The 17,845-nt window shown below is 41.0% G+C and overlaps 1 protein-coding gene across 2 annotated transcripts in view; it reads left to right on the forward strand.

Moving 5' to 3' along the window:
• Positions 1 to 14,981, forward strand: part of SNCAIP (synuclein alpha interacting protein) — a 127,711-nt gene extending 112,730 nt beyond the window's left edge. The window contains exons 10-12 of one of the 2 annotated variants that reach the window (XM_084832100.1): positions 3,075 to 4,125; positions 6,538 to 6,608; positions 14,404 to 14,981. In XM_084832100.1, the coding sequence (XP_084688226.1) occupies positions 3,075 to 4,125; positions 6,538 to 6,608; positions 14,404 to 14,488 (1,207 nt within the window). In that variant the 3' untranslated portion in view covers positions 14,489 to 14,981. The remainder of the gene's footprint in view (positions 1 to 3,074; positions 4,126 to 6,537; positions 6,609 to 14,403) is intronic. The other variant, XM_084832101.1, reaches the window with a different exon arrangement.
• The last annotated feature ends 2,864 nt before the right edge of the window (positions 14,982 to 17,845 follow it).

Below are 17,845 nucleotides of genomic sequence, written 5' to 3' on the forward strand. Positions count from 1 at the left end.
CCAGGTAGGCGGGCTGCTGTTCATGTGCTTTAAAGGTGATTTGTATTCACTGTCTAATATAAATAGCACCAAAAGCACATAATTGCACGTTTCAATGATTTAACCCCACAAGAGGTTACCTCACTTCAGCTGAATAAGCATTGCATGAGAGAAAAATCCTCATTGGCTAAGGAACAGCAGTCATCTCTGTCCCTGCTACAGACTTCCCATGCGAGCTGGGCCAGAATATTTGGCTAAAAACTTAAATATAACTTACTGATAAGAGGCATAGATGTTAATGAAACATGTGCAGAATATGGACCCCACTGACTTCGGACTAAGGGGAGCAGTCATTGCACCTTATATTTGCTTCCACCCCAGTGCTGGGAAATGTGAGTAATGCAGTGCAGGATTGTAACCACAGAGCAGCAGAGATCCCTTTTTATGTATGTAGAATGTAATTTCTATTAAGAATGTAAGATCTGGCATAGTTTTTCAGACAAATGATCCATTGTTTCCAACGAAGTGTGCAAAAGCCGCACCAGTCATCACTTAATATTTATATACCATTTCTCCTAAGTCAGCTTTCCCCAACCTGGTGTCCTCCAATGTTTTGGACTTTAACTCCCATCAGCCTCAGCCAGCATTTCCAATAGTCAGGAATGCTGGGAGCTGTAGTCCAAGACATCTGGAGGACACCAGGTTGGGGAAGGTTGTCCTAAGTGATCAAAGTGCTTCCCATATTTTATCTCAGTAATCCTTGCAAAACCCTTGTATCATTATATTGTCAGTATATTACAGCCCTGTTATATTACAAATGAGGTGGAAGCTGAGGCTGAGAAATAGTGGATTGTCTGAGGCCATCCAGTAAATTCAATATTGAGCTGGAATCAAATCTTGATTTTTATGGATCATGAAGTGATCCCTGTCCCATTTACAGTGGAGCAATAGATTTATATACCGCTGACCATATTTTAAAATATCTCCAAGCAGTTAGCAAGAAAATTAATATATTAAAATACATTATGATGCACATTAAAATACAATTAAAATAAATAATAATTGCTTAAACATTTATATAAAACATTAATTACAATCATTAAAGTCAATTAAAAGCAATACAATACCATAACTACAAACAAGCACACAGGACAACACATTCAGCCAGGAAAGGCCTGGGTAAAGAAATGGGCTTTTAATTGGCTCCTAAAGCATGCTATAGTTGGTGTCTCCCAAATACCAGAAGAGGAGATTATTCCATAATGGGTGTGCCACCATGGAGAAGGCCTGTTTCCTGGTTGCTGTGAGATGGCAATCTGCAGGTCATGGTACAACAAGCAAGGCATCTGCCAATGATCTTAATGATTTCACAGATCTGCATTAGGGATGGTGATCTGCCAGGTAATCTGGTCCCAAGATCTTTAGGAATTTATATGCCAATAGCAAGACCTTGTACTTGCTTGTAAGTAGCCAGTGCAGTTGCTTCAACACCAGTGTAGTATGTGCATGGCCAGGCACTCCACTCAGCATCTTAGCGGCCACATTCTGCACCAAACCTTGAACCTGGACTGTTCCATTTGAATTATATACACAGGCATATTAATATGCCTTCTAGTCTTGGATGTGGCATCTGGCTGGACATTTGGCTTCTTTGCATTCATTTTTATTTTCTTTAAAAGCAGTTTTCTGGAGATCTGGCCACAGGGGGGGAAATGTAAAATGTGTGGGCAATATTTTCAAAAGGCAAATGGTTCTCATCTTCCTTAATTCCTTTATCGTTGCAATCTTTACTCTTTTTTGTAAATTAAGTAAAGAATAGGTTGTTCAGATTTAGCAAATTTAAGACTGATTGACTCATTCATACAATTTATTCTGAACACAGAGGTTGTGTTTCTTTAAAATCAGCTGCAGTCTTAAGCATCCTAAAACAGACGTTAAGTCAGAATGAGACGGAGTGTCAGAATACCATCAGCTCTGCCTTGAACAAGATTCCCTTAACAATATAAAAATTCCTGCTGTTGATGATAATCTGATCTACTAGATTGTTTAAAATGACTACTGAGACCTGTGATTCTATCACTGTGTAAACCAGGACTGAGCAACTTGTAGCCCTCCAGATGTTTTGGCCTACAGCTCCTATCATCCCTCACTATTGGCTAACTGGCTAAGGCTGATGGGAGTTGTCAGCCAAAATCTCCAGAGGGCCACAAATTGTCATCCCCCTGCAACTTGTTTACTGCCACTTTACTTCCACTCCAGCTGCAAGTCCATATGCCCTCTATGCCAGAATGTTAGCCTACTTCTTCAGTGTTATCCACGCTATCATTTGAACCACCCCAAACGTTTTTGGTTAAACAGCTTACTTTTTACTATTACAGGGTAGCCCTGTGAATGCTGCAATTCTATATACGCAATTCGCTGAGAGTAAGCCCCCATTGGGTTCAGTGGGGCTTACTTCTGAGTAGACATGCATAAGATTGCACTAGAAATTAACTACATTGATAAGCACAAATAGTTTCTATAGTGCAGTTGTATACTCTTACTCCTACAGTAATCCTGTTATCTTGGTCTCTCCCTGTCCTCCTCCCTGCCTCTGTTGCTTTCTCCAGTGTCAACATTTGTATTGTAAGCTGCTGGGGCAGAGATCTAACTATTTTTATTATTATTACCATGAAGTCAAAACTCCTATTGATTATAAGGTAACAGAATTTCAGACCTTATTTAAACAATATACCAAAACAGGATCAATGTCTATTATTCCAGCTTTCCTTAAACTATTCCCAGAAACACTTCTAGCAACATCTATTGTAAATCTTTAAGAGAAATGCCTTCTATGGAGATTAGCAAAGAATGGAAATAACAGATCAAGCTTAGCCTAGAAACAGATTTAAATTCTTAACTATGGAGTCAATAGTGTGACTCCATAATACATTCCAGTTGGGTAAGGGTCAAGAAGAATGCAATAGGATGCTCAGATAAACATATGCAATGGAAACATCAGTGTTGCACTTTATATCTATATAATTTTGATTGTGGTGTCCTGTACTGAACCTTTCTCTCTCTCTCTCTCTCTCTCTCTCTCTCTCCCATTGAAGTTCACCATCATCACTCACTTCTGGCAAACCTCAGTGGAAACCATCTGATACAGATGACTCGACTCTACCAAAAAGTAAATTGAACACCCATGATGGGATTCAGATTCTTGGCAGTGTGGGAACTCCACACCACAATCGGCCCAAGTTGAAAGACGAGGACTCCGATAAAATCCTGCGCCAGCTGCTGGGGAAAGAAATCTCTGAGAATGTCTGCATGCAGGAAAAGCTGTCATTAGAATTTCAGGACGTTCATGCCTCCAAGCACGTAAAGAAGATCCCCATGGAGAAAAAGGAGTTGAAGTTAGCAAGGCTGAAGCATCTAATGCAGCGATCCCTCAGTGAGTCTGATACCGATTCAAATAATTCTGAAGACCAGAAGAACACACCTGTGAAGAGAACGGATAAGCCAAGGCCACAGCCCATTGTGGAAAATACTGAAAACACCGAGAATTTGCACCTAATGATTAAGAGACACACTTTGGCATCAGGACGCAGGTTCCCTTTTGGAATGAAAGCTTCAAAATCTGTGGATGATGGCCACAGCCCTTCTCCCACTTCTGAAAGTAGCGATCCTGATAACGAATCCCAGTATCAGGCTGGGACTGTATCTCAGAGCCAAGTCTTGGGTGATACCTGTCAGTCTGGCCCTGATGCCACCATTGCTCACAAAGTCGCCACAAGTCCCAAGAGTGCACTCAAATCTCCATCTTCAAAGCGCAGAACTGCTCAGAATTTAAAACTCAGAGTGACTTTTGAGGAGCCTGTGGTACAGGTGGAGCAAATGGAGGTTGGTTTAAATGGGGAAAGGGACAAAGAGCGGAGTAAGGTGCTTCAGCGACCTCCACCCAGTGCTGAAACTGGGGACCAGCAGAAACGACCGTTTGCAACATTTCGATCTATAATGGAGACGCTGAGTGGCAACCAGAACAATAATAATAACTATCAAACTTCAAGCCTAAGCAAGACCTCATCACCCTTTACCTCATTAGGAAGAAAAGCCACGGAGAGCAAGGGAAATTCAGCAACATCTGCAAAAGGAAAAAATAAACCAGTGAGTGATTATAGGGCAGAGGGGATCTTTTTGTGTTTTCATTAATGAGTAATTCTTCCTAAAATGGTCTCTGCTTGAAATAACTAAAACACCATTAAACAAATGTCAACACATCACGATTGGGAGGATGTAGGGCAGGGAAGGGGTAATGTGGGAACATCTGGAAGGAGATAATAAAATGAATTACTGAAATAGCATAAATAACATGAAGATGCCCGATGGAGCTTTATCAGGGAACAGATGTGTTCGTTCCATGCATCCAATCCCTGAAAGCAAGCCATGTGGACCCTGAGGTGAACTCCTCCCTGCATGGATGGTAGGAATGATGGTAAAGCCAGTTTATGGTCTGTTACCCACATAGGTAATGTCAGCCAGGAGTTCTGCTATGCCACATTGTACATAACCCTTTCAAGGAAGATCTCCCATAATTCTGGTTGGATCCTGAATGCAGCAAAGGAGTAAACTGCAAATAAAAGTTCATTCATTCATTCATTCATTACATTCCTATACTTCTCAATAGTTAAAGCTTCACAACATGATAAAACATAATATAAAACCTTTAACATTCAAGAATTTTAAACAGTGTGAAAAAAGTTAAAAGCAATTAACAATAAAACTGCCAAGACCTGATTTAAAAAAAAAAAAAAACTAAAGTGCACTATCATATACTGTCAAATGCTTGGGAGTAGAGGAAAATCTCAAACTGGCACTGAAAAGTTGACAATGTTGGCACCACTTGGACCTCACTTGCACAAAAGAGAGAAATTTTATTCACGCACGTGTATATATATATATATATATATATGTATATTAGAAAAGAGTAATAAATATTTTATTGTGAATCACATTGCAGCAATACAGTTGGGAAGACATATCCATAAGATTTTTCTTATAGCATAAGGGCTACAGCAACAGTTTAAGGGCTAATCCAGAAACAGGAAAGGAGCCAGATTATGAAATTAGAATCTATGGGTTGCATCCAATGGTGTCCTTCCGCCAACAAAATGGACACTTTTGGCAGAACAAATTTGGCAGCCCTCACACATACCCTAAATCTTCTCCAGAGAGTTGGAGGACCCTGCAGAGCAGATTGGGAGGGGGGCCTGCAAGAAGGAGGAGGGTAAGGAAACTCCCATTCAGTGCCTGCTCCAAGTTTTTGAGGACCCCAGGGTAAGATACCCTCAATGGGCTCCCTCCCTCAGTGAGTCTACCTTCTCACCTCCATTGCCACCAGATGCTGTTGCTCATCCTCCTGTTCATCCTTGCTACCATTTTCTTGCTTGACAGCCAGAGTGCAATGAGCAAGTAGCCAGTGGCATCTATGGCTTGTCCTTCTAACCACCACTTTTGACTGGGCCAGAGCAAAAGGCAAGTGAACAAACAGTTTGGAATGGTGAACAGTAGGCCCCTGCTAGAGTGCAGGCCCTTGGTAGGTGCCTGACCACGCCTACCCTGGTCGACCCTGGTCCCATTGCACAAGGGGAAGTTCACTCACATAACATTGGATTTAGCCCTATGTAAATACTTGTTCCTTTTCTAAAATCACATAGGAATTCAAGCAAGGTGTTGATTTCTAACCTTCTTAGCTAAGAGCTCAAACCAACAGCAATTATTACATGGTAAGCCATTCATATGGACTAGCTAGCCACAGGTTTGGGGTGTTTTTTCCCATGCTAGTGCAAATCTTTCTCTTTCAACATTTGTGTTGGTAAGGAATAAATATGTTTTTAATGTTTCACAAGGATACTTAGATCAGTGATGGATGTAGATTATGGTGCTTTTTCCCCTGGAAGTTCCATAGTGTATTGCTGGCACTCTTCACCTGTCTCTGCCCAATTTCACCACTATGCATTGCATGGATAGAGCATTCTTACTTCCTTTAAAATGCTTGCCGCACTTGCATGCTTTTTAGACATCACAGTCATTCAACTGTATATACATACTTTCATACTGATCTATGGATCTGAGCCAGTGCCAGACATCAATAGTACTTTTTCTTTTACCTAACAAAGCTTATGGATACAATCCAAGGGGTTTGGGCCTTGGATTCCTTCTATGATAGGAGAATGCCTAATGTATATGAGAGGTATTCCCTAGTCCCTAGAACAGCGGTGGGCAACTTGTGGCCCTCCAGATGTTTTGGCCTACAATTCCCTTCAGCCGTAACCAGCATAGCCAATGGTGAGGGATCATGGAAGTTGTAGGCCCACCCCTGCCCTAGAAGGCAATGGGAGCAGCCCCCCTGCATGCAGAACTCCATGTAGGCATCTGCTGAGGAGCTGTATTGTGGCATATAGATTTTCGAGGCTTTTACTGATACTCTGTAACTTTTTAAATGGCCATCTCTATACTAGGCATGTGAAAAGCTTGTTGCATGGTCTTTCAACTGATTTATGCATTGCACTTCCCCAGGCTCCTCACTCCGGCCACATCAGTTTTTCCACTAGCATGCTGATTGAAGACCGCCTGTGTAACTATGCACGGTATGTGCTGATATAGAGTGAAAATGTTGGCTTTGCTATTACTTTTTTATCATCCCCTCATTGCATGTGCAGCTTATAATTGTTCATAGCTTAACCTAATGAAACGATTGATGACAACAGTAAAAGAAAATGAAATTTTGATCTCCTGGGAAGACAAAAAAGGTAAACAAATCCCTGTCGCAGGCCTTTGCTAATATCCATAACTGAACTAGTTTAATGGCTTCAGCACAAAGTGTGCATAAAAAGCACTAGTGCTCATAAATCCAGAAATGCATTTTAGTTCAGTTTGGCCTCGCATAGTCTTTTGAATGAAAGTCAAACACCAGATGAGAATGGAAATTAAATTTCCGCTTATGAGTATGCCAAGTCAAACTCCACTTATGGTCAGAAGAGACAATGTGCCCCATTCTCCATTTGCTCATGTCCTTCTCACTCTGGTTTTCTGCTCTTGCTTTAGTTTTCAAATTAAATGTAGTGTTAGGTAGACCAAAAGCAAAGTATTTTTTTAGCCCTTACATGAATGTAAACATAATGGTTTGGATCCGTACATGTATTTCTATAAAACAGAAGGATCCAGCAGAAACTTCCTACTGAAGGGAAGGGGTGAGGCAACATTTTCCCCTGATTCCCTCTGCAGCCCTCAGTGCCATCTCCCATGCTGTTCTGAAGGGCCATCCAATCCTTCGGAGCAGCTTTTTAGTAGGTTGCTGCAGGAAGGTGGAACCCATGAAAATAGGTGCCCCAGACCCATCATACAGTGCCAACAGAACTCCATTGGGTGCAACTATAGATCCAACCCAACATTTCCAAATTAAAAATGCAGCTTTTACTGATCCTTGCTTGGGATGGTGTGTGATGCAGGATAGCATGTTCATTTTTTAATCTTCAGTTGCAACCCTTGTCATTATGATTGTATTCAAATATCCGCATTAGTGGGATTTTTCTTGCAACTCATGAGAAAACTGAATATCACAATTGAAATGATGTTACTGAAGTACATACTAGCATTTTTCTTCACTTTTTAAGGCTGTTCTATTATTTCTACTATTTCTTCATTGTGATTCTAGGGCATGTCTCACACATAACAACATCATAATTTCTTACATGCATGAGCCAGCACAAGCCTCAGGCTTATGCTCCCCATCCCATTCAAGCATGAAAGAAAGAGATTTAAAGCTCCTGTCCCTGTTTAAGAACAATCTGCGCTTTGTTACTGCATTCAAAGTCTGCAAATGGTGGTTTGTTCAAACCAGATTGTAAAGAAGCCTGGATATCCTGGCTTGTTAATAAACTGGTTTGAGTGTACCACTATCTGCAGTGTTTATACACAATAACAAAGGGTGGTTTGTTCAGAGCAGAAGCTCCCCTCACACACAAATCAAAGAAGGGAGCATGCTAACCTGCACCTCATTGCTATTTGTACGCATAACAATGAATCATGGTTTGTTGCTATGTCTGAAATGGGCCTCTGAAGGCAATCTCTAAGCACCTCGACAAAGAAATGATTTTTTTTGGAAATCTATGGCACTTACTTCCAGGAACATTTATTGGTTTGGATCCAGACTTAGTCAAGCTTCTAATAACCCCTTTGAAATCAATGGAGCTTAAGTTAGTCGTGACAGACTTGTCCCATTGATTTCAAGAGTGCTACTCTAAGCATGACTAAGCCTGAATACAACCCAATGTATGTAATTCAAGTATTTAGGTTGCAATCGTATGCCCACTTACTTGGGAGTAAGCCCCATTTAACTCAATGTTACTTACTTCTCAGTAAACATGTATAGGATTGCGGTGTTAGTTATGCAACTAGGGAAGAACTGGATTCTGAATTTTTGTATACTCCAACATGAAATCAGACATTATATATCAGAAGCTATACATTTGTTATTTAAGTTCAAAACATTATAAACTCCTTGAAGGAGCTTACAATATTTTGTCAGCCTTCTTCCTAGAACCCTTTTATCATTTGAGATGACAGGGGCCTAGAATGCATATTACAGTAGGGAAATCAGACAACAGGAAGATTTAGCCTTGGGCTGGTGTGGGAAAGATTAAAGAGATGTGATACTTTGGGTTCAACACACTCACCGATCCTATAGTTGCCTTGATTGTTGTCCATCAGCAACAAATATATTTATTAGTAATTTATGGGACATTTTGGCACCAGCTCTGTGGCAAAGCACTAAGCAATGATAAACCAGTGATGGTAATAGGGTAAGAATTAAGTACCTTTAAACAGCAGATTTCAAACAAAATGCCTTTATCAATATATACTGCAGGCATAAAGCTATTTTGATTACAGATTTCAGACCTCACTCTGGTACAAATCGTTTTTAGATAGGGCTTCTATACACATCATGGTTTGCAGCATTTTCCCTGAGGGTAAATTAGCTTTGTCCTGGTAGCTGCCATATGCCCTATCTGTAGTGAACCACCTTCAGCTACAGTTAAGAGGTATGCTTGCTGGAGCCTTGAGGTAAATGCAGGTGTCAGCTCTTGATACAGAAACCCAGGGACAAAATATAATGTAGAATGGCTATTTGGCATTTTAATTGTTTTTAAGTTTTTTAATTGTTTGTAATCCACTCAGATAAAATTAGTTATTAGGCAAATTAGAAATGTAATAAATAAATAAATATAAAAGGCCCTGGGAGTTTGAATCAGCCAGTGTTCCTTTTACCCCCAGTGCCTTCTTAAAAACTAGATACTTTGGCAGCAGTGTTAAAATTTCAGTAGCGTCCAAAAGTCCTGTTTATTATTTGTTTCCTAACTGGTAAAAGCTACAGCTTGATAGGGGTAAAACAAATAACATTCCTAGTGACCTGTTAAATTTCACTATATTTCTTTGAACAGCATACAGTCTGTTTTATTTGCTAAATATTTTTCTTTTCATTTCATTTTAAAAGGACAGGTCTGCTTTTATCAATGACAGTGCCAAGCAAATGTTTGCAATTACGTTAGCCATCTATTGCCAGTGAAATATTTGTTTCCCATGTATTAAGTTATTGTGAAGCATGTAGTGCATTACAGCGAGAACATATTTGCCTTATCTTTAAGAAGCACTATGGAATTTATTCACATCAGTAGTAGTTTTATCTGTCCCCATTAAAGCTTTTTTTATTACCCAAAGTGAATTCAGATGAGAAGCATACAGAGACTTTTGTAATTGTTCTACAATGGAAAATGCATGGAGCTATGGGGACCAATACATGTTGCTCTCATAGCCATGGCATTTTAGGAAATTACAAAGGTTCCTATATTTCCAGAAATTAGCAGAATCCATCTAGCAACAGACATCTTCGTAAAGCCTAGCTATATCCTATTTTTATTATCTACAAATGAAATCAATATTATTACAAGTAGAACAGAGAGAAGGCCTATATATTGCTATGATCAGCAGTAGGACATAATATGCATCTGTGAACTTTGTACTTCCCCTCCGTGGTCAGGATCAGGTTTGCATTCTACTTTACTGCCCACCACCACCACTGCTCCATAGAATACAATGGTAACCTTTTACCATATATGAGAATTTTTAACTTTTATGAGATAGGAAAAAGGAAAGGTTCCTCCTGTGCAAGCACCAAGTCATTGCTGACTCCTAGAGGGACGCCGCTTTCACTGGCATTTTCATGGCTCACTATAGCGGGGTGGTTTGCCATTGCCTTCCCCAATCATGACTACCTTTCCCCCAGCAAGCTGGGTACTCATTTTACTGACCTCGGAAGGATGGAAGGCTGAGTCGACCTGAACCGGCTACCTGAGACCCGGCTTCCACTGGGCTTGAACTCAGGTCGTGGGGAGAGTTTCGGTTGCAATACTGCCACCTACCACTCTGCGCCACACGAGGCTCTTTATGAGATAAGGAAAGGGATTATTCAAGGACACAATCAGAGTGGAGGCTAAGGCTGCCACTGGTAATCCCAGTGTCTGAAGTGGGAAGCAGGTTTTGCACCTTCTCAACTTTGTCTCAAAATGCAGCCTATTCACTGTGTCCTTTTGGAATTTATTGGGAACCATTGAGAACCAAGCCTACTGGGGCAGGTAATCTGAAAATATCCTAGGTTTTCACCAGTGAAAAATAGGTACTTGTCTGTTGTCTGGTGATAAGCATTGAACAGAAGTTGGGTTGGATCCAGACATGCCCTTCCGCAAATGCAAGGGCTCCTTCCATTCACACAACAGACTCAGATCCACTGGACACTCCTGCTAGAGAAAAGGAGGGAGTAAATGTTTGCAGATTCCTCCCACAGTTCCCTGTGCCCCCTTCAAAAGCTACTTCAGAGAGTAGGGGGACCCTCCAGAACAGTGTGGAAGGTGGTGCTGGGGCTGCAGGAAGAAGGAGGAGTTGGCAAAGAACCTCTCTTTTCCCTCCCTTTCTGGCAGCAGAGAATCCTGTGAGTGGAACTATACACATGGGAAGTCTGGATTGCACCCTCATTTTGTGATTTAGGTCTCACACCTTAGAGGGTGAAATTTGGAGGAGGAAGTTATAGAAGGGATTTTACTTCATACTACTTTTGTCTGAATTCAGTGGAAAGACTTCAATTTGCTTGAATGTAGAAAAGATTCAACATAATTACAAAAGTGCTTGCAAATATTATTCCATAACTGTGGTATGTGAATTCACTGATATGGTTTGGAATTACAGCAAGGAAAATCTTTGCCACACAGAATACATTTAAGCAGGGATACCCTTTCAACTGGGTAAACTTAGGTCACCATGAAGAGTCAGCAGCTGAAGTACCACAATTTTTCTTAAATGTAGGATGGGCAAGAGCTGTGGTAACTATGCAATATTTTGTTGACAAAAGTCAGCTTTCTGTTGATGACTGTGTCTAATTGGGCAAACCAGACAATAAGGGGTTCCAAGTGATGCCAGTCTGTACAGAACTGGGCAAAGTATTACATTTTGCTTCTAGTTTGTGTGGGCTCTGTTCAAAAGCAGAGCAAATTAGCATATTCCAGAGATTAAAACCCTATGTCTGAATTCTTATTCAGCTCCTATTATATCTAGGGTAAATCACTTCTGAGCTTGTTTGGACTGGACCTTTATGACTTTAAATATTGCTCAGATTCTCTATTGGGTCTCTAATATATTTCTTTGTATAAAATATAGAACAATGTTTACAATGAACATACTGTTTATTAGATGAACAAATACTGTTGGACCTCAGTGTGGCAACTCAAGAGATTGGACTGTTTTGCATCAACCTTTGAAGTGTCCTACTAACAAAGGACTTCAATGGGGCTTGCATCGCACAGTCTGACTGTTAGAATATAAATTGTGAGGGGCAGTAATGACTTGTGGTCATGGAGTCAATGAGTGTTGACTGCTAGGTTTGAGGGCCAAAACAGATGATATGTTAAATGCCAGACTACATTTAACATGTCTTTTTCCCCTTTAAAAATAGCCACTAGGTGGGGCATCAGAACCAGGAGCACAGTGCATGGAGTGAGGCGGCTCACCCTTCTCCCCTCGCCAAGCTGTTAGCAAAAATCCCGCCCCCCAGCTGTTGTTCACCCAAGGAGAGAAGCTGCCATTGGTGCAATTTTTAAAGGGGAAAGCAGACACATGAAATGCAGTCATGCATTTAACATATCATCTGTTTTGGCCCTGACTTACTTGTATTCAGAAGAATTTAGGTGTCTACTGCATTAGTGGTATAATTCCCATAAAAAGACAGTATAACCACCAGTACTATGCAGATCTATGCAGATCATTACTATACACAAAGCGTTTATTTGCTAGACTAGGAAATCTTAAGGCTACTTCACGTGTCAGGACTTTCTTTTTTTAACATGGACATTAGTCTCTGTGTTGGAAAACTGGGTGTGTACAGTGGCCCTTAAGACCAGGCTGCCAGAGACCTTGAGGCATTTTGGAGGTACAGGCAAAACCCTGATGCATAATCATCAAAATTTTTGTTAATCTCTTGATCCTCTCTGTAGGGGTTAGATGCTGGGATTAATCTTTACAAAGCACCCGTGAATGCTAGGGAAAGTAGTTTAAACTCACATTTGAATACATCTATCTTCTTTTGCTTGCTTCTTGAAAGAGAGAAGATGGAGAGACTACTGTCTGTGCCCAGCACATACAGGTCAGAGGTACTGAACCGATACTGCACATATAGTCATGTGTGCCTTCCAATCCCTGCTTGTCTTGATTTATGTGTGGATGTTCAAAATATAGGCAGTGGTAGATGTGCCTTAAAAGCACAGGTAGACAAGCCGTTGATAGCTGGGAGGAGTGAGAAGCATCTGAACTTTGCTTAGGCTGACTGCTGCTATGGAAAATAATTTCCTGTTTACAGTGACTTTGATGAACAAAACAATTACCATATCCAACCACACATACCCCTAATGTAGTCCTGCTTTGTGTTTCGCACACAAAGCTGTTAGCACAGCTACTATTAAAAAAATACACAAACTGCATCTAACATTCTTTTATCATACCAATATTTTAGATTTAATCAGAGAATATGAGCAATTCATTGAGAAGTGACAGGACCACTGGAGGTCGTATGATGTTGCTGCATTTTCAGTATGTTATCAATACATTCCTTTCTGCTAAAACAATATACAAATAAGCACATGCTGTAAGTCTGCTTTGGTTTTCTATCCACATTTTAGAGTGATTCTATGGTTTCAGTTTGCAATATGCATCATGAAAGAGCTGCCAATGTTGGACAGATAAAGGAGTTTACACAAACTTAAGAGATTTCATTTTTGCACTCTGCAGAAGAAACACAACACAATTTCATGTTCGTTCAAGCTATGTATGTAGCACTAAAGCTGCATTCACAGTCTTCTCTTCAGTGTTCTTAAAAGAGTTTTTGCAAAAGCAACATAGGTCTTTCACAGGGCTGCATTTGAATAATCTATTCTTTATGTCTTTCATATTATGATACGGAAACCAAATCCATACGTTTACAATTAGCATCTGCATAAGGACACAAAAATGATAAATTACTACATATTATTAGCATTTGGTTTTTATTATCTACACATAGTCAACTGGCCCCTGACTCCTTGCTCAGTTTTATGTCAGCAAGTCTGCAAGCTAAACATGCATGTGGCACAGCCTATGCAAATTTAGACAGGAAAAGGTTCTACAACTTCCAGCATTCCCCAGCCTCCTTCCAGAAATGGGTGTTTCCATTTGTTTTGGGACTTCCTCTAGGTGCTAAATCTCCCTTGCCTAAGCGGTGGGTCCTGCTTGCAAAAGGGAATCAGTAGGGCCCAGTGCTTGCAGAAGGGAATTGGCGAAGCAGAAGAGAATCGGCAGGGACATAAGCACCTCATTGGATTCAGCACAAATTCTACTTAAAGCACTGGGATTTTTCCCATCACTACTACCACCACTGTGTAATCACCACAGCCCAAGGTACATGCATGAGGCAGGGTCTTTTTTTTCAAGCACATCAACTCTTCCTACGTTCTGGCCCCATATTACATTGCAAGGTGTTTTTGAAAGTGTGGCATTTTAAAATGGTTTGTGACAGGGAGACTAGATTGGCAAAAAGTACAAAACAGCTCCAATGCACAGGCATAAGTTCTTAAATGTGAGTAAATGGGCTTTTTTACAAGACCGATGGTGTTGCCACTCCATATGATCAGAATTCCTTGTCCATAATCTTCAAACTCCTGTGCCAATTTAAGCCCAACTCACTTCAGAGGAGATTGCACCAGCACTACTTCTTGCATATGCTGGTCTTTGGGTTGTGAAACCAATCAAAGCACTGTGCATCTTTCATATGATCATGAACTGTTTTGTTTTGTTTTTCCTTGTCAGGCATAACAACATGAATAGGAAAGTCCAGCAGTCTTACAGCAAAAATTGTTTTGACGAACCAGAGCTGCAAGAATTCTTCCTTTGACTCATATCTCCCGGGGTCTCACAGTCTTCCTCCAAACATGGCCTGAAATCTTCCAGCTTGAAAACTTAACTATATGAGATGTAACTTTCACCAGCAGAATAACAGACTCTTAGGATGCCTTAAATTTGTAGCAGCTAGACCATATACAGAAATTAATAATATGTGTGTCAATGTCACTTCTTTATAAAGCGCACTGTTTTAAGGCGTAGGTGAACAAAAGCCATGGGTTGGAAACACAGCGATGCAAGGAGCCTCCAAAATGTTCATGACCACCATTTTGTACATTACCTGTTGCATGGATATAATGTAACATGTCTTGTATCTCCCCTTCTCAAAACCTGTGTCTGTAAAAAATATAAAAGGACTTTGTTTGCCCAGATTCTCACTGAGCCCAAAGCAAGGGCGTTTCCCCCCCTTTTGATCAACTATGTTTTGTCGCTATTTCTAATTTTTGTATAAAAGACAATAAACCAGTGTTAACCAAAAACAGTGCAAACATAACCAGATGTATCTTCTACTTTATTTGTTTCTGTGATCCAGTGTGACTTATCTCATTTGTTAGCAAATCCAGTTGTAAAACTTAGTATGAAAACTTCATTTGTTATTTGCAGCAGGCAGACTATACTTAGGTGATCTTCTGTCCCATATTAAACCATTTCTCCGTAATGATCTTGGGGCTAACAACAACAACAACAACAATAATAGAAACAATATATAAAGTAATATAAATAGTACTTTATTTTCAGGTATAAAGACTTCTTTAAAAAGCTAGTTTCTCAGCTGATGTGTGAAGTAATCTGAGGGATCAGAGCACAACTTCATTAGGTACATTTGGGTCTGTTATAGCCCCACACTGCACCACCCTTTGCCTCAATAGGTCTTTGGTGGCACCGTGCTCCACAGTTCCCACAGTACACAAGCTGAGAACACAATGACAGCACTGTAGCCAGAGGAGGCCTGCAGACATGCTGTCACACACTTGCACTCCTACATATAAATACAGGTTTGGGTTGCTTAACAGAAGCAGGCCACTCAGCCTGAAAGTGCATCGCTAGGTATGGCTGATCGAATAGCCTTTTTAAGACTTTGACATCCAAATGAAGAGAAAGGGCCATAGCTCAGTGACAGAGCACATGCTTAGCATGCAGAAGTTCCCCAGTTCAATTCCTGGCAACTCCAGGTAAGACTGGGAAAGACCAACCTCTGACTGAAACCTTAAAGAGCCTCTGCCAGTCAGGGACCAGGTTTGGATGATACAGTGCGACATGTCATGGGTTATTTAACCTGTTACAAGCTGCAGTACCTATGGGTGCCAGATTGCACATGCAACCCCCACTCTGAGGTTGTCATGTTGTGTGAACCTGGCAAGCTAAACCCCTAAAATATATCATGAGTTATACACTCATGGGTTCACACTCACCAGATTTGTACGGCACGACAACCCCTGATCAGGGGTTGCATATTGAAAATGGTGGCCACATGCACCCTGCACACGCCGCAGCCTCACTGTGGATTAAATAACCCACAGTGGGCTGTTGTGTCGTGCGAACAGTGACAGCATAAATACAGAGTTAGATGGACCAAATGCCTGCCATGGTATAAGGTAGATTCATAAGTTCACCTGGCTAAGAGGAAGATTGAAAGCTTACTGGCAGCTGCCACTGTGGAAGTCAGAACTGACTGCCCCATCATGACAGTCAACAGCAGAGCAGAGTTTGAGCAGAACTACAAATCCACAGCACCACTGTGTTGGCAATACTGGGCCCCAAAAGTAATTTAGTACTGGTATTATACTATCACTGACATGATCAAAATGCTCAGGGTGATCTGGAGATGGAAAATGAAATCATGTAGTTATGGGTGACTTCAGGTTTACCTTACATAAACCAGGTAAATGCATGTTCCAATCATGACAAAAATGTAAAAATGTCAAGATACCCTAAACAATTTTGTCATAGAACAGTTGGTCATGGAACTGACCAGGAGAGAGACAACCCTGAACTTCCCCTAAGTGATATGCAGGACCCGGTGCAGAACATAAGTGTTGTTGAGCTGATTGGAAAGAGTGACCACAGTGCTATTACATTCAGTGTATATGTAAGTGGACAATTGACAAGGAAGTCCAACACAATCACATTTGAATTCAAAAGCCCCATGAAAGAGGCTTCCACTTTTCTGCCACATTCTGAGGGCATTTTATAACTTATTTTGAATTTCTTTTGGTGTTTTTGACATTACCCATTCACTGCAAGGTGGCTTAGGGTGGTGTGTGTGTGTGTGTGTGTGTGTGTGTTTCTATTACACATCTCTCCATTGCTATGCAGCCTGTGCTTCCTGAACTGAAAAAACCCTATGGGAGGAATTACCTCATGATGTCTTCTTCTGGCCTTTAATTGAAGTGTGGGAAGCCAAGGAGGTCACAGAGATGATCACACAATGAAAGACAGGACACTAATGCACATTCCTTGGCCACCTCATAAGTAAGGTAAGCACAAGAACCCTGAATCTAGCCCATGACAATTTCTCTGAAATTTTCTTCTCCTTTGACTGTCTTTACAGAAGCAATTTCTTTTCTATCAAATTGAATGAGAATGGTTGAAAACAATGTGGAAGAATCTTTCAGCACATCACTAATTTCAATACAGCAGAACCAGTTAACCCACTAGGGAGGTGATTGGACCACTGGACAACAAGGGTTAAAGGTTAAAGCTGAATAAATTCTTTGTGTCTCCCTTCATGTGAAAGATGTAGGGCAGATACCTGTGACTTTCAGGAAGGGAGTCTGAGGCACTGAGGCAAATGGAGATGACAAAGAGATGAAGTCCTAAGCATTATTGACAAATTAAAAATTAATAAATCAGATAGTATCCGCCCGACAGCTCTTAAAGAACTCAAATGTGAAACAATGCTGATCTTTTTTTAAGTAACTTGTCCCTAAGATCTGCTTCTTTACAACAAGACTGATGTCAGGAATGATTCTGACTGTGTACAGCTCAGACTCAGAATGGGAACAGCCAGAACCAGGGGAGGTTTCCTCCCTAGTGAGCTCAGATATGGCTAGACACTCTTCTCAGGAACTTGGCATACAGATGGCTCGACCTGAAGGTCCCCCCTCCTTGTGAGAACTCTGGTCTCGGAGGAGGAGGAGAGTGCAGGGTGTGACCTGAAGGATGCTAGAGTCCGGCTCAGAGCGAAGCGGGAAAAGTTAGAGGCGGAGCTCAGACGTTCCACCTGGTTAGCTATGCATGATAGCCTACATAGGAGGGCACAACTGTAAGGGAGGGGCACCCCCCCCCAAGTTATTCTGGATGGCAAGTTCTTGCTTCAAACTGCTGGCAACCTCTCTGATTCCCACTT

This window comes from Heloderma suspectum, chromosome 2, assembly GCF_057233095.1.
Source record: "Heloderma suspectum isolate Gila_16-S chromosome 2, 16-S_ref, whole genome shotgun sequence".
Classification (NCBI taxonomy): domain Eukaryota; kingdom Metazoa; phylum Chordata; class Lepidosauria; order Squamata; family Helodermatidae; genus Heloderma; species Heloderma suspectum.